Below are 27,830 nucleotides of genomic sequence, written 5' to 3'. Positions count from 1 at the left end.
TCCATGGAATAATTACTTTATACTGAATTTTCTTTGGTTCAGTTGTTACTGAAAAGTACTTAGAAGTTGTGTACTTGTTTCTGACATTTATCAAAATGTTTTTCCCTTACAACCATTAGTGGATCAATTGTCCAGCAGGGATGGGACGAGAAGCAAGAAGACTATTGATCAAACTCAGAATTCTCTGTACAAAAATGTAAATTTAAAGCAGATAGTTGTGAGCATTAACCAATTCAACCTTAAATGTGACTGGCTTCTAATTGCACCTTGCAGTATAACCCTTGAATCACGTGTAAATATCATGAGAATACAGGAAATGATCACCAGTTTAAGAAGCTCCTGAATGATGTCAAATCAATTCTCTTTGTTGCTATCACATGAATGTAGAGAGATCAGTACAGAGAATATGAATACTGATGTTAGGGTGTAAAGGGTTAATATTGAGATCTTGCTATTGTGAGGGTCAAGAGTGGCATTTCACAATCACTGTATCTACTTGATTAAACTCTGTGATAGGTATTTTAATTTTTAGCTTTGATCCAACAGTGTTCATTAAGAAATCTCTACTGTCACTATGTGAAACAAACATGTCTTGATTCCATTGTCTTGTTTTTCTCACTGTCTGGCTCATGATATTTAAAATTTTACAACAATGATGAAGATCATTCAGATGAACTGATCTTTTCTTTCCTCAGAGTTCACATATTTCTCCTAGATAAAAAGGGATGACAAAGTACTGCAGAAAAAAAAACATCCAAAGCAGGCTCATATCCTGAAATAGCTCAAAGACTAACAACCTGATACACAATTATTTTGTACATTTATTTTCAAGCCAAACATGTTTTCCAGTGTTATTTCACTGTAGACATATGATACATTAGAGCATTGTGTTTTGTTATCAGCTTGAAATAGTTTCTGTTAAAATCCACACAATGCATCAGCTGAGTAAACCCATAGACCTTGTTCTTGACTGTCATAAACTTCACAGCTGTGTCTTGATTTAGGCCCAAAGAAGACTGACAATAAAAAAAAAAAATTCAAATTTCTCTTTTTTTTTTTACTACAAGTAGATGGCATGGTAATACTTGGAGCTTGGGTGTTGTGGAGCTGAATACATTAAAATATATAATAAGCTGAATTATATCTGCATGTTGATTGGTTCTTGCTTATAATCTATCAGAAGATGCACCCATGGATGACAAGAACAACAACAGGTTTAGCTTCTTTATAAAATATAGAGCACAAATAGATGCCATGTTGCTGTAAGTCTGCTCAGTAGTAGGTCACAGATGACCTCAAAATGTGATAAGAACATCGGTGACACACTCTGCTGCACCTCTTTTTTGTTCCTACCCACATTATGACGTCTGTTAGTAACATAAATAGTCAGTGACTGGTTAAACACCCGTTGGACCATTAAATGATTGTCGATATTCTTACCTAAAACGTATCAAGCCGATGGAAATTACTCAATCAGAAATTCAAATTACTCAATCAGAGAAAAACGCTACCTAAAATAGAGCTTTATAAACAACGGTCAAATAACACATGTTTTATAAATCATATGACTAACTTTAAGTACTGTTTGTGAACAATAAAACTGGGTGACGTACGAGCAAATCAACCCCAAAAATGAGGAAAAGAGAGCAGAAATTATTCCCGGAAACACTCAACAAGTTACACCAAAGCCTTTAAGTTACGGTGTTCTTCACACGTGGTTAGTGATCTCCACAAACTGGTTTACCTTAACAAAGTTGGTTCTGGCATTCCAGGCTCTCCACCCTGCTTTAGTCCTGAAAAGAGACGAGATCGAGCTCTAGTAAGTACCTTCTATATCTTATAGTTATTTCTAATATCATTTAGCACAATTTAGTCTCGGGAAATATGACCAAATACGAGCTATGCTGCAGATACGTGAGTTAACGTACCCAGATATATAATCAGCGGGATAAAACCCCAATGAAATGCTGTCTTGCTAAATTTTATGACAGTCTGGACCCTCTTCTTCGTTTCTGGCCTCATCTTAACCATTTTTAGCAAAAAGATGAGTTTCAAAGGTTGTTATAAATGGATTATGAACAAGGTATCGTTGATGCTATTCTCAAAGATGGCGAGTTGACCCAGAAGGCTTTACGCAAGTGTGGCTGCTAAGTCGAACCACAGGGTACCCAGCAGGACTGTGAAAAATTTCATGGTTTAGAGCGAGACAGAAGCTTAGAAGCAGTTTTTTTTTTTTCGGCTGCTTTCATACCCATCGAATTACGGGTATGAAACCCGTGGCACATCTGAAAGCATCCACGGGCCTCCTTCCAGGTTTCCACTCCTCTTTCAGGTTCATTCCGTTGCGGCAAAAATCGCACTTAGACGGTCGATCTGACGAAGGGCTAAAGCTAGAAATGTCAGCTTAGAAACTCTCTACGAAGGCCAAATTACATTTTCAACTTACATAGACATTATTCATCGCCTGGAAAGGGAAGGGAGATTGAGATTTTAGCTGGGGGGAGGGAGGGGAGAAAATTCCTCCACCCCCCCTCCCATTAACCCACTTCGCCCTAGTAAATGATTACTGGACCCCTAAGGCTCCTCATTTGCGAATTAAACTATATTTTACATCGGTATGCAGAAAAAAATCTCACTGAGAACTAAACAGGCGCATAGGTGGTTTTTTTTTTCTTGGTCAAAAAGAAAGGGGGCTGCACTGGTATCCTCCTGGCATCATGGGATATACCAGATTATTTAAATAGGAGGGGTGGATCTAGGGGAACCCCTTCTACTAGCCGCGCCCTTGCAAAGGTGCAGCTGTCTTAAACTCTGTTCTTCTGATGTTGCCGTATTGAGTGAAAATGATAAAATGGATGCATTAGATCAAGTTTGAATCGAAATTGTGCCGGACGCATAGCGGGGGTTGTTTCCGATGCCGAACTATCACTTCCTTGCACGCCATTTATTGCGCCTGTTGCGCGGCCCATGAGAATTACCGCGTTTGAGTTAATTGATCTGGCCTTATATTACTTGTCTGTGCAGTCATAACGCCACAAACTGACCGGGCTCCCTCTACTGATTCCTTTTGCTTTGTACTGTTTTCTCTTACTAGGCGCACAAAAACAGAAAGAGTAAATTTTCTTACGTGTAAATAGGAGATGCAATACTTACCTATGAGAATTATTTGGTGTTATGTGCGGCACTATGAAGAAAAATAATTAAATGATTTGGTTGGTGAGAGCTTCAATGCGGCTAATTCCGATCGAGATTTTCACTCAGTAAAATTGGAAGAAGATGGTTTAACCTTAGTCCCGTCGATTCTTACTTTTTAAAGTCGCCGTGCGAGTTAACAATCAGTAAATTAAGTATATCTGATATTTTTTCACTTACAAACTGAATAATATTGCGCGAGACAATTGAATTTTAAAAAACTTGAAAAGGGATTGTCGAAACTGAAGAGAGCTTAGCCATATCGAGATTTTTTATCTTTTAAAACCACTCGAAATACAAGGCCGTGAAGACTTAACACTAAAAGTTCAATAAATCAGTTACAACTTTGTTGCCAATTAATTATAAGTGGGTCTCGATTTTGACGACCGAAATACGATTTGAATCAAGTTGAAAACGTTCCAGTTACGCCTGCAGAAGTTTCATTATAACTTCATTGCCTGCGGCGAAATAGAAAAATTGTCCTAGTAAATTGCATTTTGTTGAGACTGTGTGTAAGACGTGTTTAATATAAGTCAAAAGCAAAGTGCTACACTTGTACTACAGTGTTACAGAGTTATAGACTGAAAATACTTTCAAATCATTTTTTCAAATGAGAATTAATTGTTCGCTGAATAAAATACTGATTTAACGGATAGTGCACGGTGAAACCTTCATCGGAAAACAGGCGTTCTCCTGGCCCTGAGATAGAAATGCTGATAATTTCGTTCTTTTTATTATTGTATCCGCTTTGGTGCGATAATAGGTCATATCGGACGCGGTGTCAATAATTTTATCAGTTTTAGTGTCCAAATCAATGGAACTTAATCAATAAAGTAAAACTTTACTATTGTTTTATCTACGTTTGTTTTAACATTTGTGCATCTCGAGAGACTACCTATTTGAGGTAGTTCTTATTTAGTTTGCGCAGGGTGGGAAAATGAAAACATCGAGAATTTGTAAAACAGGATTACAATTGGGAACAAACAACTCTCTCTTAAGTGTTTCCTTTGGCGTAACATTGAAACAATACTTGCATAATAGATGCGAAAAAAACCAAATTTCTACTGTCAGGATACTATTACATGCATTACCACAAACCACGAAACGGATGTCCGAGAGCCACCGCGTTTAACAGAGAGCAGCTGACATGTACAAATTTGTTTACTCTTTGAAACCAACTAAAGGGGGATCTTAACTCGCGGCTTAAATCAAAGCGGACTATACCACTCTGAATGCCAGACGAGTGAAACGTGACGGAAATCTTCAAACCTTTGTTGAAAAAGAAACAGTAAGTTTTTAGTTTAGATATACATTTAGTTTAATAGACGCAAGTTTCAACCCGTGAAGTTTTACTCTTTAATTTTAGCTTATAGTCACATTTGTGCTTATAATTGACATTTGTTGAAGACGCGAACTCTATACAAATCGACTAAAAGTCACTACTTGAATACTCTGCTCATGTATTCGAACTTACTCAACTTTTGTTTAAAGACTATCGAAGTCAATGTTCTATGAAATACATTTTATTTCAACTAAAAAACATGGTGATTAAAATACGCACCGGCATGGTTTTTGTTCAAGCGGATCTTTTAAGTTTGAATTGACCAGTTGGTTTTACGATGTTTTTTGAAACGAAATGAGGATAATGATATACTTCAAAGCCTTAGATAAATTCAAACAGTGGTATATAATTTTCTTAAGGCCTTTCATGGTATTTGTAACTTTCCGTTATATACATTTTTTCGTTTTGAAACGATACAATTCAGCTGTGTTTTTCCCGGTATCCAATATCCTCGCTGAAATACGAAGCCCTACTAACTCGCCCACATAAGACATTTCAATGTTCTTAGCCTTCGCAATGCTTTCAATTTCAAAACGCCTCTTACTTAAAAAAAAAAAAAAAGTTAAGAGTTTGATTTTTTTCAATGACCACGAATCTTTCTCAAAGCGGAACTGAATGTGACTGTGTGTTTCTAGTTAAAGAACAGCAAGAGACACGTACTTGATTAAAATTTGTTAGATATTCGTCCAACAATCGAAATTTCAGAACCAAGCTAACTCTCAAGGATTGTAATCGCGTTGGTAAATTTCTTTTAATTTAAAATATTGAGAGGATTAGTAGCAAAGCCCTTACTAATTTATGTTTTTTATTTTTTTTCTTTCTCACCAAGAAAACCTTCTCTTTTTCAAATGGCCACAGATTTGTTAATTGCAATGTATACTAATTTCATCTTTTCTCAGGGTTGTAACGTTTTAAGAACTGTTCAAGTTTTCCAATAGTAAGAATAGCTCTAAATAGTCATCAATGTTGCCCTAATAACCTTTATTATTCGTGTTTTTCTATTTCAATTGCATCATCATATGTGCATTATTTGAATACCGCAAACTCAAGGGGTTTTCTTCAATTAAACCGTTGACGGTTTGACTTAATACGCGTAAGCCACGGAGCTTTTGGCGACCGATATAGTAGACGAATATTTGAAAAAGCGGTATTTTGACAGAAAAAAAAATCATGCATTCACGTCGTAAGAGGTTTTCATTCAGTGTCAAAGTGTTCCATTTACCGATTTCATTCATTTGTTTATTTTTCCGGCGTCGACAGGAGGTCAAAGCTGGCGTTCAAAAGAAAGACCAGACATTAAAGAATATAGTAAACACGCTCTTCAAATAAGATATAATTTGACACTGAAAACAAACTTGGACTCTTCAATAGTCTTTTCAACATAATAACAGCAGAAAGCTTCCTGTCAGTCATCAGTTATACAATTTCGTCGCAAAATGTAAAGAATTAAAAAAAGTGTGTTACAATTGAGTGTAATTGTCGACAGAACACTTAGCTGTAGATAACCTACAGTTTTAATCTTAGGAATGTCATCATATCCACAGTAAAGTGTAAACTTTATCTTTGTCAAACAGGCGTCGAGCACTTGGTAAAGTACGACTTTATCGAAATCTCGTTGAGAAGATATCTACACTTCCTCGATCGTATCGAAAACAGCTTTTCATTTGCATGGAATTTATACAATAATCAAAAAGCGAATCAAATGTGGGTTAAAATAACTCTATGATTTATTAGTACGGACTTTTCGATACAGTCCGTTGATCATATCTTCCACACACCTAAAAATTTATCTAGTCTTGAAATAATATATCTTGTTTCATATATTGACTTAAAAATGGGTGAAAAAGAATTATTCACCTGGCAAGGCACAGGAAAAAAAAAAAAAAAAAAAAAGCGGAAATGAAGTTAAAATCTCTGCGAATAGCCTTTAGTTTCAAATAAGTGAACTCAAATTGGAGCATAGCCCTAGGATATTATATCATCACTAGCGGAACTAGCTTTCACATTATCACTCGTGTATTTTCTATCATTAATATGTTTTCAAAACAGCATTGACTTAAGATAGTTTCCATTTCCCTCTTTTCCCAGAAAGCTGCTTGAAATATCAGATTTTAAAAGTAAATAATTATATAGCACCGACAGAATTAGCTCGTGTCGATTTCTTGCACTGCGAACTTGGTTCCCAGGGCCCTGTGCTAACAAAGGAGAGGGAGAGAGGGAGCCTGCGATCGAGGTAACAGATTATTAAGTATATTAGGTGGGGAAACGTGGGCGAAATTCTCGATGAAGTAGGTGTTACAAGAATCTTGCATGCTTTAAAACAGAATCAGTTTTATTGGATCGAAGCACCCCATGTAGCAGAGCTGGCGCACGGGAAACTAAATCTCACGTTCTCGTTGGAAAGAAATTTCCTCTTCTTGACGGGCTTGTAACAGGAGAAATTAACAGTTTCCTTCCTTTCGACTTCCACGCCTAGAATTGTCCGTCTTTAATTTGTTTCTTATCCTTTTTTAAATTTTCATGTAAATTCTTTGATTAAAAATGTCTACAATGTTTTTTATTTTTTCAAGGTGTATGGTCATTTGCCAAAAGATACATTATCTTATGCTGTAAGAGTGAATTTTTTTTTCTCCTTATCGAATTCATTAGGTGAAAAAAAAATTATGTGAAAAATATTTTGATAAAGGAAACAACTTTTGAGCAGTGACCTAACTTAGGATACAATTCTTAATTTCTCTTTTTAGATTATTAGAAAGATTTTGTTTTTTAAAAATAGCTTAGGTAAAGACTTGGCAAGAGTCTTCAATTGTCTGACACGGAATACTAGGAAGGCGACTGCTCCATGATAAAAGACAATTTTAGGTCGATCTACCTTCGTCAATTTTCAGAATTGTTCAGTTTTGTTTCCGGTACAAACTCTTACGGTGCTACGTAAAATTTCCCAAAGACTCTAAGTGAAAATTAAATCAGGATTCCCTAGTTTTTGGATCGAAATAAATTTGTGTGCTTACGTATGTAAATAAATTGTTGTTAGTTTGTTAGATGGAATGACGCATGGTTTTCTTACTCGAGGGAGAAAGAAAATATTTTTCTATAAACCTTTCTAACCATTAATAATTGGTTCTGTGGTTTTCCATTGTATCTAGTGTGAACAAAGCTTGCGAAATTTGGGGAAATACGCAAAGTTAGTTACTGAAAACGTCACTGGGGTAAAATATCTGCCAAAGAAACATATGTTTGAAAATATGTCTAAATTATCTTAAATTTTTGACAGAGATATTATCATGTTTTCACTTGACAGCATGTGACATATGCCAACAGCGCATGCGTTAATAATGCCTCCTCCGCTCATTAGCACGCACATGTGCGCAAACCCACACATTTAACGCCTTCTTCAAGAGTAGCCTTTTTTTCAAGTTGCTTCAATCCAGAAAATCATCACTGAAGCATTGTGAAACGATACCTAATTAGTTTCAGCCCTGACAGATAGCGATTCACCTCCTCTTTGATTTGTTTTGTTTGCTTTGAAATGTTAGAAAGAAAAAAAGAAAAAAAAAAAAAACAACTGATTAACTTACTCGAGAGAATGAAACACTGCCCTCGGGTAGGTAAGCGTTTTCACGACTCAGGGTTATTACTTCCCCTGAAACCCTTTGTGCGATTTCTAGTCAATAAGGACTGAGTTGAAAAGACGAACTTGGTAGTCATAACATATTGTGCTAGGCAGATTTGCAACGGTTTCCTTAACAGTTAGAGCTGGAGGGGTTAAAAAAAAAATGATGCGCCATTCAACCTCACGGAAGGAACTATATACCAAGTTTCATGGGAAATAACGCAATATTTGCCTGAAAAGCCGATATGAAGCTTCCCAGACGTCTTCAACGACGCGTATGAACCAAAGAAAATAACCGAACATAACGAAAATTTCTAAGTCGTGCGTTGAATAAAAATCGCCATTTAGTGAGACGCTTTTTTTCCCTTTTTTTTGTTTTGAGCAAGGCGGCAGGAACAATTGAGTTCCTAATATTTGTCGGATCTGTTGCTTAGTGATTTATTCGGGTGGCAAGATCACCGGTCGTACGTATTGCAGATGGTGGAGATCGCAAATTGCACAATTTTCTCAGCAATAATTTGTGGTGAGTCAAAAATGATATGATATCTTTTGATGAGTACACAGTTGCCCATTGAAATCCATTACCACGTCGGTATTTCGCTTAACGTGACACATCGTTAACCGCAGGCATCGCCGATGAAAATTAGGACTCATGATCAATTGAATTTGAGGTTTTCAGAAGCCAACATGTCATAAAATTTCACGATTACATTGTTGAAAGCCTTCGCCAATTGTTATAATTAAATAATTGAATTAGATCGAGCCACGCTGTCTAAAAGTATTGTTGAAACATTACAATACATGTTTTTGGCCCTCGGGCTGCACGCTCCTATCTGTCATTTTTAAGAAGGACGTGTAACTTGCCTAGTGCAGTGTTAATGAAAGCAGGCCTCTGCGCTCTAGTGTGCGAGTTTGGTTCATAAAAAAGATAGCGAGCCAGTGACAGTATAAAACGATCTGGGATCAAGGTAGGTCAAAAACAAATCTTCGTACACTGATTTATTCAAATTCTAGCTCTTTCGGGATACGTTTTCGTATAAAGATGTTTTTCACTGCTGTGGCTTGCTATGGAAGCTTTAACGCGCATTGAAATATTCAAAGCAAGAACAAATAAGAAAAAAGAATATCGATGTACTTTGTGACAAGAGGGATCAGGATTTGCGGTTAAACTCACATGAACCCATGACTGGGTTTTTTTCTCTGATCTTTTTTCTTCATTAATTTTCCTCGACTATGTTTCGGATTTAGTGTCCGGTTCAGAAGAGAAAACTCAACATTGAACTATAATAGTTTTATTCAAAATATTCAAAAGAAATTTGTCAAAACGTTGAAAAAAAATTAAACTTATTTCAAATTCTCATTCGTATAATGAGGGCGTCCAGAATTGACAGATAAACTGGCATGAAAGCTTTGCTTATCTTCATATGCTTATATTTTTCAGTGGTTTTTTCTCTTTTGTTCAACTTTAACAATGTAAAAGATTTAGCATCCGTTTCTCAAAATATTATTTTCGTCCGAACATTCAGTGCCTGTTATATAATAGAGGTGACGATTAAAAGTTTTGTATAGAGTCAACAGGCATTTAGAGGTGACAACTGAAAGTGCGATTGGTGAATAAGCCCAAGTTTTTATCGAGCACTCCCAAAAAACATCGCTCGTTAGTTTTAATTCGGGCGCTTTTTTTAAAGAAATTTGTGTCAGTGTATGTTTTTTTAGCATTTATGCAAAATTCTGCTAAGAAATTCACAGTCTAGCGAATTATCGGTGTTTTCCTCCTAAATAAGCGAACAGACGTTGGAAGTAACCGTTTTGTGTAATGACACCTATTTTCATATGTTTGGTCTCTGTTTTAATATCATTATCAGCTCAAAATTAGTTATTTGAATTCTGCCTGGTTGGTATGGGGAGTTAGCTAACTTTTTGCCCAAATGAATTCGATTCATGAATTTTTGTTTACCCTCCCAATAATGAAAATGATTTTGCCTGCCTCGCTGTGAGTCTTCTAATCACGTGACAAGCTACTGCATAATCGACAAAGCGAACCATCGCTGACTCGAACTTCGCGTTAAATCGAACCGAAATCGATTTCCCTTGACTTTACGTCAAACATTCGATCTAATTTTACTCTCGAATACTCAAGCTCTTGATACCTCGAACCCCGGGCTTACTCGATCCAAAATCAGTTCCCCCTGGGTTTTTCACATGGTAACTTTGATAGCCAGACTTTCGTGGCGAGCGGTTTTCACATTTCTTTGAACAACGATTGCACTCGCATTTACCCCGATTGACGAATTTTTTTTTAGTTTTAATATGCGCTGGAAGGCTGAGTTCTGTAACTAATCATGGAAAATGGCGCAAAACTGGAAGGAAACTTATCACCATAATTCGTGTCAACTTGATGGAGACTGAAAAATATTATTTCTGTGAGTTAGATCGAGCCAAAAGAGGAATTAACAAACCGAGATGGAACCAGGATTTCTAGGAATGGAGAAAGTTAAAACGGATTGATCTGACAAAAATGAAAAATTCTCTAAATGTAGAATTTCGTGAATTATCCAGAGGCTGTTCAGCACTCCCCTCCCCCCCCCCTTTCGTAGCGCAATCGTTATGTTTAGAGTAAACATTTGGAAAAAAACATCCGTTAGGCTGGTTTAGAAGCTGTGATTAAGCAAATATTTTTCAGTAAAGCGCCAGCTGCGAATCTATAAACTTACGACTGGTTTATTTTTCATGGAACTGGTTGTGCTAATAACAGGCTGAAGGGGTGCAGTGGCTGATGGGAGCAATTTCTGGCTTACCTCACCCTGCCTTCCACGCTCTTTGCTTAGTCGGTTCTTGGAAGTACACCTTGAGTCAGACCATCAACTTGGCTGTTCAAACACGTCAAAGATAGACAGAAATGACGTAAATTTCGTAGTTTAGTGTTCTTGATATATTAGCTGAATCGGATCAATATCAGTATCTGGGCAACTGCCCACCTATCCCTTCCCTAACTCAACAACAGTCAGGTTAGGGGAGGGGTAGGTGGGCAGTTGCCCAAACACTGATATTGATCCGCTGAATCTCAACTTCAGTTGAAGAGCACGTCTACATTGGACAAAACAAATGCTGCTTCTGATTTAACAGAGGAAAGCTGGTGCTATCTTTAAATCTGCTCAACCGCATTGAGGCCAGCCCGTGCACGATCAAGGTTATCGAATTCTCAAAAATGACAAGAAAATATATTTCGCTCCACAAAAATTTTACAAAATAAAGCAATTTGTAATTGATTGTCGAAAGTAATCCACTATTGCAATGGTTTTGCTTTACTTCGCTTTGTGATTGGTTAAAAAAGTCACACAACTCTCTCGACCAATTAGATGTAAATCTAAAACCAATCATGACTTGGTCGCCCGCGTTTTCCCGCGCTTTAGGCAGTTTGGTTATTTTTACTTTGAGTTCTCATTGGCTCTTAAAGTTGTTTTCCTTTCTTATAATTATAATTGGTCGTTATAGACATTCAATCGCAAACGCCTCAGCTTTCTTAGAAGGTGTTTAGTTTCTGAAAACCAAAGCGTGCAAAGCCTCAACAGACGAGCATCTACAGAACCAGACGAGTACACGTTTACGAACCTAAATTTTCGTCTCATCTGTTCTATTTTTCAGGGAAATATCATGAATAGAACAATTCTACTTTCCCTTTTGATGATTGTGATAATTGTACTGAGCCTCACTGCCGAATGCAGGGCGAGAGGATGCAACTATAGCTTCGGTAACAAAAGAGTAGCCGCTCGAAAGTGCAAGAAACACAAGAGAACAAAAGCCAGGTTTAACGATGACCTTTCAAGCCTACAAGTCGAAAGGTGAGCTGGATTATAATCGTTTATGGCACGTGGACTGGGCCGGGTCCAAGTCACACAGCGGTCGAACGTCTGCTCATGCGCGAACGTTCTGGCTTCGTGCTTTCGGGCTGTTAGGACAAATTTGTTACAGATTTTGCTGACGATGGTCAGCAAGGACTGTGACAAAACACACAAACAACCACACAAGCCAGTAAGTCACGGTGTTTAAAAGGCTCATAACTTTTTTGGTAAAGCTAAAAACGAAGTTGTAAATCAACAGGATACGCGTACTAAATAAGGTTCGTGTTCTGAAAAATCTCTAATTTTCCTTTTCGCTTCATTCATCCCCTTTTACACCCCGACTTTTATTTCTAAATTAGCAGTTTTGCCTCGGCACCTAGACGAGACGGGCATTGACTTAAGGAAATACAATTTCTTCTCGCCAACAAGTTTCCGGCAGAAGGGAGTTTCTTGTCTTAAAAAGCAGATGTGTTCTTTCTCAAAATTTCTTGTTTTTCATTTTTTAGGAATTTAGATAACAAAGGACGGCTCTACGACTTATGGAAACTCTGTGAAACAGAGGCGAAAAAAGAGGAATAATTCATTTCGAAAAAAACGTTTATCGGCTCGTGTCTATTACAACGTGCTTATTATTTTCGATTTTTAAAACTCACACGAGGTCTCTAAACCACTTACCATATAAATGGTGTTACAACACATTTTCTGTTTAGCATATTGTAAACAATCTGCTTCACATTAAATTGTCATTCATACCAAGTGGTAAAATTCTGCTGCGTTCCTCTTGTTTGCTTAGAGTTTAGCAACCACATACGCAAGGGTGGACCCAGGAAATTTCGATGGAGAAGTGGGGGGGATGTATAAACTTTGTCTCTGAAAACACAGGGTTTATTTTTCTTTACTCTTGAGCATAAGTAAGCTAAGAAATAAAACAGTTTTAAACTGAGTATTAAAAAACCAAAACCAAAGTTATCACAACGACCAATCAGAAAAAAGATTACATCATCATCAGCCAATGAGGACTCAAAGTAACTGACAACTTGTAAGCCGCTTGAAGCGCGGGAATACATGAATGACCGAGTCGCAATTGTTTTAAGATTTATATCTGATTGGTTGAGAGAGTGGCGTGTGTTTTCTAGACCAATCACAAAGTGTAGTGAAGTAAAACCAAAGCAAAGCCGGATGACTTCCAAGACTCTATTGAAAAATGCTCTATTGTAAGTAAATTTTAGATACTTTAAGTTGAGAAGTAATTTGTGATCCTCTCATTATCGGACTTCTGGTGTCAGACAAGTACACCATTCCTCTGGATGCGCCACTGATCATCCCCTGCACGTACGCATTCGCGTAGCTCCAAAAATCTTTGTAACCAGTTACTCAAGTTTTCCTTAAGGTTGACATTTAAAAGAAATGAGTTGCACTGTAGGTTTAGATTAATAGAACTATTCCTGGAAAATATGGTAAATGACAAATCTGTGGCACTCAGATCCCCTGTTCCATATAACGGTGGCATCTGTAAATTAAATTGTCACAGGCACTCCCGGTGAGTAGGGTTAGGGGCAGGGGACGGGGAACGAGGCACAGGGAGTTGGGCTTGGGTTTATGCGTGTAGAGGAGGAATCCTCGAATTCCTTAACCTTTAAATTTCCAAGATCTGATTGTTAATTCTCCCCTCTTGCCGCTACACATTTCCTTGTAAATTAGTTACAAGTATTTGCTGTTAGATCAAGATAGCAAATTCTACCAAATAATAATATAAGTTTGAATATTCTCATTACATTTTTGCTGGATAATGTATAGATATCTTAGGGAGAAGTTGAGTGTTAAACACCTCTGGGGGTTAAAGAATTAAGGGATGTACCACCCACCTCTCCATAAACCCTATTTTAGACCAGAATTTTCACTTTTTAGTCCTTTTTTTTAGAGCTGGCTATAAATATCCATATGCGTTTCATAGGCGCAGAACAATTTAACACGAAAACTCAGGATTCTACTGATCCATAATTTATCTTTATTTACTCCTTACATCTCCTCTACGGTGGGGATCTACGTAAGTCTTGTTTTTATTGATACTGCATATACCTCTTTAACAAGTAGTGCGCAATAAACTTTTGAAAACATTCGAATGTCGTTAATTAGGATTAGATTGAAAACAAAGAATAATATTCGATTGAAGTAAACTAGTAAAATACAAGAGACATTTTTACAGCATTAACTGCAGAGAACAGAATAACAAGTAAACCTTTTTAAAAGCTTTGCTTTTGTATGATACTGATTTGAAGTAACATCCTACATTTTGTTTCAAATGGTCTGTTAATTTGTTAAGTTTTAGCTGCCTTGTCTTTTTCTTCGATTCGTTTATTGTTTCCTTGCCATATGTTTCTCTTTATTCCGATGGATGCTAAAGAAAGAAAGCCGAATGCATGAATAAATGAACAAATCTGTTAGTCAGTCAACCAGTCGGTCATTCATTACCTTAGTTTGTCGGTCAGTGTCTCAGTTAGTAAGTAATTCAGTTGGTCAGTCAGTGAAACAGTGAGTCAGTCACAGTCGGTCAGTCTGTCAGTCGGTCAATCAGTCAGCCAGTCGGTCAGTCAGTCAGTCAGTCGGTCAGCTAGTCAGTCAGTTGGTCGGTCAGTCAGCCGGTCAGTCAGTCTGTCAGTAAGTCTGTTAGTCAGTCAGTCAGTCGGTCAGCTGGATAGTAAGTCAGTTGGTAGGTCGGTCAGTCAGTCAGTCAGTTAAACAGTCAGTTAGCCGGTCAGTCAACCAGTCTGTCAGTTAGTTATTCAGTCGGTCAGTCAGTCAGTCAATTGGTTTCACTAGTAATATAATCTACCACAGCCCATTATCTGCCATCCACTTAATTACCTCCAAAAAAAAAAAAAAAAAAGTGGAAAATTCCAACAAAATTACCCCATATTTTTAACTTACTCATTCATTTTCCACAACCACCAAATCGACATTGGTACTGCCTTGAGAAATCCTTTTTTCGGAAATTTCTTTCCGATCCATCGTCAGCAAACATGTCTTCTTCTTTGTCGTCTTCCTTTAAAATTTTCATCGGGCTGGAAATATGGGGAAAAAAAAAGAGGGCTTAACGCAATTTATTTTTTCACCCTTCAAGAATGTTGGCAAATCATCCAATCGCTAACTGAGAACAAAACAGTAGCTCAGGAGGCGCAATCGAGTGTGTCACTGATTTTCCCACTACGTTTTGACGCTTCTCTGATTTATTTTTGGACAGAACCACGGCAACACGGAATCTATTTGTTTTATATAATAAAAAAGCCAAAAAAAAAAACAAAAAAAAATGCAACGTTGACGACATCCGTGTCTGTCCTTTAATAAATCACAGTACGAACCAATCAAAGTGCGTGTATAATTCATCTTATCATATAAAGGCAAAATAGAATTTTATTTCTTGCATCAATATATATTACCTGCTGTAAGAGTCTTCATCAAACCGCTGTTCAATAGCACTGTCCTCGTCTTTCACCATAGATCTTCTTGGTAGCCACTCCTTCATCGGAAAAGCCTCGTTTACATGTACAAGGATCAACAAAGAGACTAGGGCGAGTGATATTTTGACCGACGATAACATAACGACGTAACGTCTTACCAGCCAATAACAGAATGCCAACTGGATAAAAAAATGAAAGAGAAATTAGCACATATTGCGTCGGTCTTACGAACAAGATACATTATGACCAGTTAAAAAGATTAGCTTTTCGCTTGGGGTAATCAAAGGAAAAGCCGTCGGCGCAATAAAATTATGGGAATTAAAGATTTTCAGTACCAGAATCAAACGCATTTGCATTAAGTTTCCGACGCATCAGATAAAAGATATCGCTTTACTAAATTTAATGAGCGAACGTTTTAGCTTTGAACAAACAATGACTATAATATCTTAATTCGCTTCTAAACTAGCGGTTAGACAAAATCTTGTTATAATGGATAAACCCAACTTAAAAGGATAATGTTTTGTTAGCAAAGATGTTGAATTTCAAGAAAATTGGGCACTGAAAAAGTATGTTCCAAATAGGTGATCTAAAAATCGTATCCGGACAATTTTTTGAACAATGATTTGACGCCAAAAAAGGGATAAAATTTGTTTTTGCCAAAATGTGAATAATGGTCGCTAAAACAATACGTTCCAGATGAGAGTTACAAAAATCGTGTTTGGACAACTTTTGCCGAAAACATTTGCAATAAATGGAAAAATTTAAATGAATTCGTTTAAAAGATTTGTCGCTGAGAAAAAATGATCCAAAAATTGCTAAATGTTAACTTTTTAAGCAGGATTAACGCTTCTAATACTTGATTCAAGCGGTGAGCACAATGGTTCAGATGTTGTCTTGTGACTTAAAGCATTTGAAACCTTAATTAAGTATAATAGGTAAAATTTTTCGGTTAAAGTACACTCCTTGAAACCCTCCAAAAATTCCACAAGAATAAAGGACATTCATTGACTCCGAGCATACGTAAAGAGTCTTGTCATTGAAAAAAAAAAAAAAAAAACGGCTCAACTCGGCCGAGGACAGGGTGGTTGAATATGTGTTACTTATCACAAGAGTGTTGTTCATTCACTAAAAAAGAAATTTCTCCCTTGAAAAGCCCTCCTCAAGCTTTTCTTCGTCTTTTGGGTGTATAGCTTCCATAAGAGTTAATTTGTTAACCTGAGAATTTTTCCTTTTAAAATGAAATACAAAACATGTAAAAATAACAAAAAGACGCGGAACACTCCAACAAGATATGGCAAGTTGTGTGTCTATACCAAGTTTATCGTACACACTACAGCCTGACGAAGTAAAAACTAATCCATCTAAATGTCGAAACTAATTATTCAAGATTGTATGAGATGAAAATCTTCAACATACCGGGATAGAGAGAGTGTTTGATCCTATGTAGATGTATAAAACAAGTTCTTTTCACGTTTTCTTTTTTCGGAGCGAGTCGTACGCTCACCTCTTAGGCTAATTCAAAAGTGAAATGGTAAAACTCTGATCCGTATTTAAACCCTATTTTTACGCTGATCCATCTGCTAAGAAATAATCTGTTTAAGGAATTTAAACATTTCTTTTTTTATTTTTCATTAGTTCCGGTGTGCCTTCAACAATTTTCCCTTTCACACGTTCCGAAGAAAATCAACTGTCGGTGTGAACTCTAAGCTGGGGGTGAAGGGAATTGCGGGGGGGGGGGGGGGGGGAGTTGTTAGTTCATTTAAGCGTGGACTTATGGGTGATGCAGAGGGTTTGCAATCCTTATGCGAGAAACCTTTTCTAACAACTTCATAAAAGATATGATGTGATGAGCCTTACCCCCCCCCCCCGTCAATATCTTATAGATTGTAAGTAAATAAACAGCATCAGTTGTTCTCTTTGTTTCAATTTGGCGATTATAAATTTTCTCCGACGTTTACGCCACTAAGGGCTGGTTCTTTCAAGCGTGGTAATTTAATGTTCTCCACCTTTCATATTTGTTTAGGACGAAAGCCGCCAAGGTATGGCAGTTATAATCCGTCGGCAATGAAACATTGAAAGGAAAAACTTCACAAACGTCCACTGTGGAAGCAGATTTCAATCCTGCCCAGACAGATCTTTCCTGAGAGATATTTCCATCCAGATGGTTTTCCAAAAGTGTCGAGGGAAATTTGACTCTCTTTAAAACTGTCCTCATATTGATAAAATCGATTTACGCTTCTGGCGCTAAAAACGGCGGTTGATATAGAAGTGACCTTTATGCACGAACACTTAAATAATTTAAAAGTTTAACTTGGGGGTATATTTCTGTTTTAACAGCCTTTATTGTTTAGAACTATAGTGACAGTTCTCTTCCTTCTCTTATCTCTCTCTCTCGAAAAGCAAAGAGACTTTTTCAACGCCAACAAGTTAATTCCTGGTAAGTTATCGTACGAAAGGTGAACTCCTAAGCAAAACGTATCTATTGTACTACATCGAAAATTCAAAAAGCCCCGTTTTCTATTTGTCAATAATTTTTTACTGAATTGTGATTAAGAAAGAAGAAAACCGGCAGGTGTCTCATGCTTTCTACGCTGTTTACTCAAACCTCTCCAAATCGATAGTCCGTAAATTGCCTTTCGTTTAATTGGTTCCGTTAGTCCTGATCAAAATTGAGTAATATGCCACGAACACATTGAGCTTTTTTTCCGGTTCGTATGTTTTCTTTCTTTACATCCTTAAATCATTTCAATATCTGCTGCCACGAAAGAATTACTTTAATTTCCATCTGTCGTCCTCCACAGGAAACGAATTACTCTTTTTGTTGGTCTAATCAATAAAATAGACAACTTAATCAAACAAGCTTCCCTCTCGTCCACGTATCTGCCTTTTTGCTAAAGAATATTGATTGACGATTTCCTCAATTGCGCATTTTGCTTTTTTTTTGTCATTGCGAAGTGCAATGACTGGAGTTCAGCTTTTTTTGAACGGCGGCAAGAAATATTGATTTAAAGGCTCTAGTCGGGAAACGATGTTGATAAAGAAGAACTGTCGATCGGCTACTTTACAATGTTCTTGAACATAATTGAGAATTAGACCATGGCAAGTGTTTTCGGTTCTTCATTCATTTACTTTCCAACAACTGATGTTGAAATTTGACAAACTAGACTTTTACTTTTTCAATGAACGTAAACAACCACATAGACTAATCGAAGTTGTAATTCCGTCTTGATTCTAAAAGAAATGCATGAAAAACTTCCCATGTGAACAATCGTGGCTAAATGTACGTATGATTAAAACGAACGATATTTATTTCAGCGTTTATGTCCAACCAGGACTGTAAGTGAGTAAAGTTTCATAAGAATAACAGAAAAAAAAAATGAAAGACAAGCTTACAGCCTTATCTTTATTTTCATAAGTTCGTTTTCATTTTTTTTTTATTTGCCATTACATATAAAACGAAAACAATTGGTAAATAGAAAAGAAACAGATAATGGTCACGAAGCCCAGTAAAAACTATGAAGGTTTGTAAGTTTAGGTTCCTCACAAGTATTACAAGATAAATGTATCTGGACAACAGATACTATAAAAATGTGTGGACAAGTCAAATGATAGGCTATTGTAGAATTAGGAGTTGTGATATATTTTAAGTTTATTTTTTTGAAGGAAGCTAAAAGATAAAGAGCATGTGATATTATAAATGAAAGAGCTGAAAAACTGTGGACCTAATAGGAAATGGAAAACTGTCGAGTGTTTGTTTTCTATAATGGTAGACGAACGGATTTTGTTTTTCGTGTGTTGTAGCCGGGATTTCGTTGTTTCTTGTGACCATATTTTTACATTTTCGAGGGAGGACGGATGTTTTGAATGAGAACGCTAAATTTAAAATTTCATTCCACTCGAGAGAAACCAACTGACAGTGAAAATATAGTTTTAACTCGCGAAGTAAATTCGCTTTATCGGGGACTGCTCTATTGAAGCATTTTTACAAACCTTTCTTTTCAATTGAAAATCTTGAAGCCGAACATTATGCTGTCGATTGTGTTAAATTAAAAGAGGTCTGCTTTACATCTTCTGGTCGTCAAGGATTTATTGTGATATGGAAATGTGTCAGTTTAACGTCTAGAAATCATTTTGTTGGCTTTAAAGGATTAGCCTTGGAAATCTTTTGTGTGTACTGTCTCCTAAGTTTGATTTTTTTACATGTAATTCAGATATGCTGTTGCAATCTTGGAAAAATCGAAAAATTGAGGGAACTTGTTCTGAAAAAAAAGGGCTTAAAAACATGTTTTTTTATTTTTCTTAGGACTAAAATTACTCTGTATTCTTGGGCCTTTTCTCCTTCAAGCATAACATAGATTCAGTTCTGAACTTTTCTCGTTTTTCCTTAATATTCAGTCGGCCAGAAAGTATGATATCATAGCTAGAGGTCGAACTTTGGGTCTTACAATAACTGACGTAAAATGCTACTTTTGCTGAGACATCTGCCAAGTGTTATACCATCTAGACTTCCCGGATAATGAAGGTAAACAGTAGGCTCTGTCTTCAGCCTTTTTTCTGTTCTTGTTAGCGAAGGCGTTTAAAAACTGCTCACGCGCTTCTTTCAAAATTTTAAACTGCTCAATGAAGTTTGGCCGAAGTCCCGTACAGTGTTGTAAAGCGCACCAGAGCATAGCAGTATGGATTATGCACTATTTAAAAACGCCACATCGTTTTCACCTCGCTCTGTGGTTGGTTTAGAAAACTTGTGCCACCACCCTCTTGTCCAATCAGAAACAAAACTAAGAGCAATCGCGTCTTAATCACTCGCGTTTTCTAGCACTTTACGTCACTTAATTAAAATACACTAACTGACCTAAACGGAAATTCGTATGGCTTTCTGTTTTCATCAGCTATAATGGAAATTTTTCGGTTTTACTACACCGTGTATTCCATTAAGATTTTTCTGTCAAAAAAAAAATAGAGTCGGGGCAAAAACCAAACGAACCCACACACGAGAAAACTCTGTGCGTTTGCAGATGATTGTAAGTTAAGAAATGCCTCGAGACTTGTGAACTAAAAGCCAATCAGGAAGCAAAAATCATTATCCACCGTTGAGAGATGAGCAATATCGAATTCTTCAGGGGAGGTGGAAAGGGAGAGGGCAGCAGATTTCTGAGAAGGGGGGAGGGGGGGATAAGGAAAAAAATTGTACATCTTCGGTCGCTCTCCTTATTTGTCGCAGTAACTAATTTACATCGAGTTTGGTAATGAGGAAAAAGCTGGTTACTTTTGCTCAAAAGGGGTCTTAAGAGGTTCTAAGATAGTAATTAAATCCGCTTTTTATTAAAAATAAAGATCGAATCCATGGAGCCAGGCTTTCTGTATCTTTCTTATCTTTTTGTTCATGAATTTCTTCTCCAATGTGTGAAGTTGAATTTCATTTGAATTTCTCATGTCAAGTTCCTCCTTAAGTTTAACAGTTGTTCGTTCTTGATCTATTTTTCATTATATTTTTCACGCCAAGATGATAATGCAAAATTAGAAAAAATGACACTAAGGTTTATTTACAGGTAAAGAATATTAACTTACGTTTTTTTTGTTCTCCACACGAGCATACCTATTACGTTTTGCTTTGAAGACAAAATAGATAACTTAGCTTACGTGCGGAAAAAAATTCATATAATATTCTTGTCTTAATTTTGGACAAAATGCTAAAAAAAAATATCAGAAATCCGTCAATATTCAGTTGTTCTTTCTTTTTACACTTTAAAAGTTGCGAGACAGTTGAAAAGTAGGCCAGGTTACTAGTCGGGAATGGGTAGGAGAGATGCTCTAGTATGGGGTCCTATCAAAGTGTCTTTTTGGCAGCTGAAGGGGGGGGTAGACATCTGCATTTTCTCTACTTTTCGTTATTTGAAATGATAACTTTCCCTTGACGAAAACTAGTAAGGGGTCGGGAGGGAGGGGGGTCATAAAAACACCAAGACCTCCCTCTTCGTAGTTATTTACGTTCCTTGGTTACGTACAGGATTCCTGCTGCAGCCTTTCTTTTTCCTGTTGCATTATCTGGAAAGGAGATTTTTTCTCGGGTTTCTTTTCGCCTTTAACTCTTTTCCACTTCATTCGTCTGTTTTGAAACCAGACCTTCACTTGTCTCTCTGATAAGTCCAAGGTAACAGCGATTTCATATCGTCGCAGTCTCGTGAGATAATTATTTCGAGTAAACTCGTTTTCTAGTTCACGTAGCTGATGTGTGGTAAAAGCTGTTCTCTCTTTTCTTTTTTTTCCTTTTGGTTTCTCTGTTTTTTCTTCTTCATCGTCTTCATCCTCATCGACTTCATCGACTGTGGAGACAGTACACGCGTCAATTTAAGCCATTTATTCCCAACATCATTCAAGTATAGTTCTACACTTTGACTCCCACAAATTTTCTAGTCGATCAGAGCTCAGTTGTTCGCACCGCGAATAACGCTATTCTACGGATAACTCACTCTCTGGCAGGTAGTGTTAACAGAACATAGTGCGGTCTCCGCCAAAACAGAGATTTATCCAGTAAATAGCGTTATCGAACAACAGGGGCCAGGTCAGAAAATTTGGTATTATATTAAGACGAATTCCTTTACTGAAAAGTTTTCCACATCCCGGTATCTTTTAATGGTATTGGAAAGAAAAGAAAACATTTCCATCACTTTTGAAAGTTTAATCTACTGATTTAAAGTCATGATGAGTTGGGAATAAAAAGGAGAAGGAGAAGAAGAAAAAAACAACAACAACGACATAAATTGTAAAAAGAAAGAGGAGAAGAGGAGTAATAATAACCCCATATACAACAATAACAACAACGACAGTGCAAAAATTACAGAATGAGCAGGATAACAACAAATTTGACAGCAACGATGTAATTAATTACCATATCAACCTCCCTATAATAAAAAAAAAATTAAACATGTTAAATGAAACTTATTAAAAGGGGAACAGTTCAACACATCAACGTATCACTGAATATAGCTCATCAAACAAGACGCTATCCGAACATACTAACCACCTTGGTGGAAATTAGTTTGAATAGATAAAACTATATATACATATATGCGAGAAGAGATTTCATAGTCTTTGACATAACATTGTTCTAGAGAGGGGGGAATTTAGATGTTGTTGGTGCTGTGGATTTTGTGAAGATCAACGCCGAAGTTTTTTAGTTGCCGTTGCATCAGTGAGCGCTAATATAAAATTTGTCAGTTCAAAACAACCATTTGTAGTTGAACTGTGGACCGGTGTGATTCAGCCCGAGAAAGATATAACTCGATCGAAGTGTAGTTGCTACGAGTCTCCGCCGCACAGCATAATGAAAGTGAGTTACTGATATTTTTTCAAAAATTACGATGAAGTTTAGATTTCACATAAGCTTATTGTTAGAGTCGTTATGAATTCAGCTCCTTGCGACAGAAATTTTGGCGAGCTGTGAGATGCGAAAGATGCTCTAAAAATGAAATTTTAAATGAAAATGCTTTGTTTTGTAACCAAACAATACTACGATAAGCATCAGGGATGCTCCAAACTTCGAGGGTTGATTGCGGACAGTGTCAAGTGAGAAACCTCGAAATCATAATACATCTAACGAACTTCAAGGTCGAACAGAGGAGGAGGTCAAACGAATTAAGAGATAGCAGAATTCCCCACATCTGTTTCAACCAATGACTTTCCTGTTCCAGTCATTTCTATTTGTAGGTTTCTACCAGACATATGGTTCACATTTCACGAGGTCATCCTTTAAACGATAAAAAAATGGAATAGAAAGAAACAAATTGATAAAGAACATTACGACATCGGGTACTCGAGGCTCGCTGACTCATAAAGGAGCTTCGTTAAAAGGCTTTAAAGAAGTCCTATTGGTCGTTAACATAAAAAGCACTTCTGAAGCTAGCTAATTGAGCACGTACTTAATGAAACATTTCATGGAAAAAACATCAATATCTACCTCGCAGGCAAGTTTAGATACCAGCAGATGGTAGTAATTCAGTTGCTTTGTCGGCAAATGTAGTCCTCGTTCATTTGTCAATATAATCGCATGAACTCAGACCCTACATCCATGGTTTAGACATGATTGAACCATTAATCAGTTCAAGCAAACCTTGAAGGTAAAAAACAACAAACAAACAAACAAATTCTCGAAGAGACAGGGGCTTCTTTAATGCGTGTTTCGCCTTTTGGTCAATTTGCTTGAAGGAAATTATCCGCCCAAGTTTATTTCACCATGAAATACTGTTGACAATTGTTTTTGCTCCTCTGTTGGCCTGAAGTTTTGTTTCGAACTGTTTTTAAATCAAAGAACCCAAGAAATATTGTTTCTAATACGCACACGTTAAAAAGACTTACAAAATCTACTGCCTTCTAAAAAGCCAGCTTGCATAAACGTGAGTTTTTTATCGTTGCCGCTCCTAATCCTATGCGATGCATCTATCAAATGCTTATATTTTGCTCAAAACTTCATTCTGTACGTACAACATGTATTAGCATAGAAAAACTTCCCTTGACAGCTTATTGATAATAGCTTGGAGCAAATTTAATCAAAGCCAAGTTTATTCTTTTGCATTGTATATTCGGAATATATTTCCGTATTCCACCTTATCTGATGTACCCTGTACTCGAAAATCAGTAATAAACTCAGCCAGCAATCGGATTATTGTATATCTAGTATAATCTTAATCGTGTTTTCGACACATGCTTTTAGCATATAGTACCAATGTATTTCTATTCGTAGAAAAGTGAATTTTCAGATGTTCCTGTGCCAAATGTTTATGCAATAAAATGTGACCCGCTGTCCCTCACTGACGTGTTCCCTTTGATGTTTCCGCAGAAAATGTGACCAATCCAGTCAATATGGCACTTATTTCCCTGTAAAACGGCTACGTGATGGACCGCGCGAGGTGATGTGCGTGTGCAATCAGTTATGGTCTTAACTTCAAATAGTCCAAGTTTGCCTTGGACTCTCAGTAAATCTGTTTTATGATCAAAGATAGTTCTTTGCCTTGAAAAAGTTAATCCGTTACATATGAAAGCAGCGATAATTTAACGATAGGGATTTGCCCCGGAACACATGCAAAAATACCTGCATCCTTCATTAATTCAGTATTAAAATGTTATCACGGTATGTGACTGAACTTCGGAGTGACAGTTTTACCTGATGGTCCGGAAGAACCGTTTGTTTTATAAGAGAGCATCTCATTTTTTTTTCTTTTGCCAAATTCACTTTATTTCTGCAGAGTTGTTAGAAATTCATAGCCGACAGTGAAAGTATTGCTTTATATTTTAAGTATCCGAGTTCGTTATCTTTGATGGAAAATGTTTCTTCAGTCTGCTATTCACAGCGAGTTAATTCGTCTAACTGCTGTTCCCAGAAACTAGAAATGTTTTTAAAATGTTTTTTCGACAGGTAAACATAACTTTTTGTTCGGATTCTAGTCAGATCCTTTTATAGCTCAATGATTAAATTTTAAGAATTGATTGAAAGGAAATTTACAGCTGAAAACAGAAGTCTTGATAAAATGGTCAGCAATCTGAAATCTTTATCTTGAACTCTGGCTGATAATGCATGGTGTTCAAGAACGATTTCTATAAGTCTGAAAAAACTTTGGATGTACTCATCCACGCATTTTGGGTACACGAAATAAAAAAAAATTAAGGTTTTTTTTTGTGCCTTTTGAGCAGATCTGTCAGATCCTGAAAGATAGATAAGAAGGATTTAGGTAAAGTCCTAGATGGTTTAATTGAATTGCATTGATCTTTTAAGTAATATGTCAGTCATTGCTCCACTGAATCTCGTTAGTACAGTTTTGAATGCATGGCACTTAAATAAACGGGAACAACAAACATTGTGGATTGATTACACCCAACAAAATCATAACTTTGGCTACGAAAACGAAACTGGAAACAACTCTAGGAGTATTAAGATGACTTTTATAACAAAAAAAAAACATAGTACAATGTGAGGTTTGTAGAGACGTGGAATCTTGAGGTGCAGCTTTTTGTGACAACAATAAAATATTCTTGCTTCCCTTCTTGAATTGCTAGAAACAATTCCAACCAGGAAAGAGCGGCTAACTCGAGATGGAACTAATTTGGCCGTCAAGAGTAACAAGACCGAGAGCTTGAGAACTTAAAATGCAGATTGACAAATCGACCACGACTATATAAACCTTTCAGGATCAGATTATTTTTTCCCGGAGGTGGACCTTTCCTGACCTGCTTGAGGAAAAGGTTTAAAGTAGGGAAGCTTAAGGATGAAACCGAGGGAGAAAGGATGATACAAGGTGTCTCACTTTTGTTTAATCGATCACCTAAGGTCTTCCAATCGACCTGGATATCCACGGAGTTTCCATCAAATTTCGATCAGGCAAAATTAAAGTAAATGCAGGTATAATACACTCTTAACTGTAATATAATGAGTAATCCATCGCAATCAGAGTGTTGAATCTACACACTTACTAATCCTGTTTCCAAAGGTCTTAATCTGACGGCGTTAAGCCCAAACTGCAATTAAATATATCTCCTTCTATTTACCTGGGTAACAATTGTCAGTTAATTTCGTGCTCGTGTTTCTTTCGTGTATGCCATGTTCAGTTTCCTTGTCTCGCTGTATCGGAGGCTCTGGCGGCTGATGGGCAGGTTGCGGAGGAAGAGGCGAGGGCGAGTAGTAATGACAATGAGCTTCGTAGCTTTTTCTTTGACTTGCCAGATCGGGTAAGCGCGATTCTCCTGGATAATGGATCGCCGAGGGTGATGTTGCAATATGGTTGAACGGAGCTGGATTGCCACGGGTAAACGTGTTAAATCCATAGCGGGGCGCGTTGTAAATGTACTGCTGATAAGGCGGATGGTGCGGTGAGTTTTGCTGGGGAATGTGGTATTGGGGGTTATAATGGCCGTAAGTCTGACTACTATACCCAAATCCTCTGGCGTACATTTTCTTGTATATCTCCTCAGCAGTGGCATCGACTGCTGATTGTAAAATTTGATTTCCGCCACGGTTACATATGTTTTTAGATCAAACTGCGACTGTTTATGTCATGCACAGCTCGTGAAATCGATATTCCATGGTTGCACGTGCAACAAGTCGCTGCGCTCCGTTTTGATGTCAGCTGATACACACAGTTGTTGCAAGTGGTCGATTTTGGGGGCCTCAGACAGGCGGGATTGACGCATATGGCCCCTGTCTTCGAAATAAGTGCATTTCCAAACCTAGTTCATATTGCTCCAGCTCGTTTTGAAATCACGTTGGCAAGCCATTATGTGTTAATCGTTGGCTTGGCTGAAAAATACCAAGTTTTCTGGTGGATAAATCACACAAAAATTGCTCTTTATTTGTCGGTAATGGCTGCCACACGAAAAATAAATATCGTCTGCAATCCGTACCCTTGTGATAAAAGTTTTCTTTGAGTTTGCCGACTTTATCAGATGCTAAATGAATTAGAGCTTAACCAAGGTAGTCCTGTCTAATCATTTCTAGATTTTTGTCCTAAAAGAATTAAATGCGGAACTATATCGGGTTTTCCATCTGCTTGGCGCGTTTAAGAAAATACCAAGGTGTAAGTGGAAGATCTTTGGGTCCAATCGAGCGTGCTTAAGTGTTTCCACTGATTTACAAGCTTTCTGGCATATTTATTGTGTTTTCAAAGTAAACATCAGAAAGCAATTTATGCTATGAAATAAATCTTATGATGGCACTAAATTAATTAGCAAATTTTTTGTCAAAAAAAACCTCGGAGTTCCGGTCGCCAGATTGAATTTGTGCATTGATGAGAAAGTGCGTAAAAAGAAAAGATATCTATAATCAGAAATCAAATAAGAGATGTCGCCCAATTAAAATTGTGTTTCGATTTACAAGATAAGAAGATGGTCTTTTTTTTTTAAGGATGAAAAATCAATTTTGTATGTGTCCCTTTCATGGGGAATGAGTTTCTGTGAATTGGCGAAGTTTCCGCAGGAAACTGTTAAGCTGTTTCAGTTGTTTATGCTGTTATTTTCACCACCTTTGAGATGTAATTCAGCCATCTAATTATTTAGCAGACTTAAATATTCGCCTTTGCAAAGAACGTTAAATAACACTTTTATCAAAGGACGGTTTAACTCGTCTCGGCCGTCTCCAATAAAATATCAGGATATTTGAACCTCTGATTGATCAAGATAACTGTTTTATGGACACTTGGGACTTTCCATTGGTTTTGTCATTGACCTGCATTCTAAGTTCAACTTTAATTGCTTTTTTTGCACTCGAACCTCCACAGCACAAGTAAATGTGAAGCTTGATTATGTTGCAAAGTGCAATGTCTAACGTTTGCGTCGTTCTCACTTAAAGACACAAAGTTATTAAAGTTCCAACGCCGTTACAATTTATGTTTCTTTTT

General features: G+C 37.0%; 3 protein-coding genes and 1 long non-coding RNA gene across 4 annotated transcripts; 1 reads left to right on the top strand and 3 right to left on the bottom strand.

Moving 5' to 3' along the window:
- Positions 1-803: 803 nt before the first annotated feature.
- LOC149039588 (mitochondrial import receptor subunit TOM7 homolog) lies at positions 804-2,165 on the bottom strand. Its single transcript, XM_089181949.1, has 3 exons — positions 1,929-2,165; positions 1,745-1,793; positions 804-1,016 (listed from the first exon to the last, which is right to left on the bottom strand). The coding sequence occupies exons 1-3, from the start codon at positions 2,029-2,031 to the stop codon at positions 1,001-1,003; spliced, it is 168 nt and encodes a 55-aa protein (XP_089038075.1). The 5' UTR covers positions 2,032-2,165; the 3' UTR covers positions 804-1,000.
- LOC113681137 (uncharacterized) lies at positions 1,678-12,754 on the top strand. Its single transcript, XR_016179648.1, has 3 exons — positions 1,678-1,819; positions 11,793-11,989; positions 12,496-12,754. It is a non-coding gene; the product is annotated as an uncharacterized LOC113681137 (long non-coding RNA).
- A 1,220-nt stretch (positions 12,755-13,974) lies between these two features.
- LOC149039587 (uncharacterized) lies at positions 13,975-17,045 on the bottom strand. The gene is made up of 4 exons (XM_089181948.1): positions 16,864-17,045; positions 15,427-15,626; positions 14,918-15,051; positions 13,975-14,387 (listed from the first exon to the last, which is right to left on the bottom strand). The coding sequence occupies exons 2-3, from the start codon at positions 15,585-15,587 to the stop codon at positions 14,922-14,924; spliced, it is 291 nt and encodes a 96-aa protein (XP_089038074.1). The 5' UTR covers positions 15,588-15,626; positions 16,864-17,045; the 3' UTR covers positions 13,975-14,387; positions 14,918-14,921.
- Positions 17,046-20,916: 3,871 nt separating this feature from the next.
- On the bottom strand, positions 20,917-26,694 carry LOC149039586 (uncharacterized). The gene is made up of 2 exons (XM_089181944.1): positions 25,987-26,694; positions 20,917-21,770 (listed from the first exon to the last, which is right to left on the bottom strand). Exons 1-2 carry the CDS (start codon positions 26,387-26,389, stop codon positions 21,445-21,447), a joined length of 729 nt encoding a protein of 242 aa, XP_089038070.1. The 5' UTR covers positions 26,390-26,694; the 3' UTR covers positions 20,917-21,444.
- Positions 26,695-27,830: the final 1,136 nt, after the last annotated feature.

This window comes from Pocillopora damicornis, chromosome 9 (assembly GCF_964200805.1).
Source record: "Pocillopora damicornis chromosome 9, jaPocDami1.2, whole genome shotgun sequence".
In the NCBI taxonomy this organism is placed as follows: Eukaryota; Metazoa; Cnidaria; class Anthozoa; order Scleractinia; family Pocilloporidae; genus Pocillopora; species Pocillopora damicornis.
Note: the sequence above shows the minus strand (reverse complement) of the source record. Positions and strands in the feature narration are given on the sequence as shown.

What these genes read in the sequence shown, in the direction of transcription:
- LOC149039588 (XM_089181949.1), bottom strand. Translation starts at nt 2,031, where the DNA reads ATGGTTAAGATGAGGCCAGAAACGAAGAAGAGGGTCCAGACTGTCATA. An exon ending in CCCGCTGATTATATATCTGG is followed by an intron (nt 1,794 to 1,928) that starts GTACGTTAACTC and finishes GTCTCTTTTCAG; the next exon opens with GACTAAAGCAGGGTGGAGAG.
- LOC149039587 (XM_089181948.1), bottom strand. Translation starts at nt 15,587, where the DNA reads ATGTTATCGTCGGTCAAAATATCACTCGCCCTAGTCTCTTTGTTGATC. An exon ending in GATGAAGACTCTTACAGCAG is followed by an intron (nt 15,052 to 15,426) that starts GTAATATATATT and finishes CCATATTTCCAG; the next exon opens with CCCGATGAAAATTTTAAAGG.
- LOC149039586 (XM_089181944.1), bottom strand. Translation starts at nt 26,389, where the DNA reads ATGTACGCCAGAGGATTTGGGTATAGTAGTCAGACTTACGGCCATTAT. An exon ending in AACTGACAATTGTTACCCAG is followed by an intron (nt 21,771 to 25,986) that starts GTAAATAGAAGG and finishes CTGTCTCCACAG; the next exon opens with TCGATGAAGTCGATGAGGAT.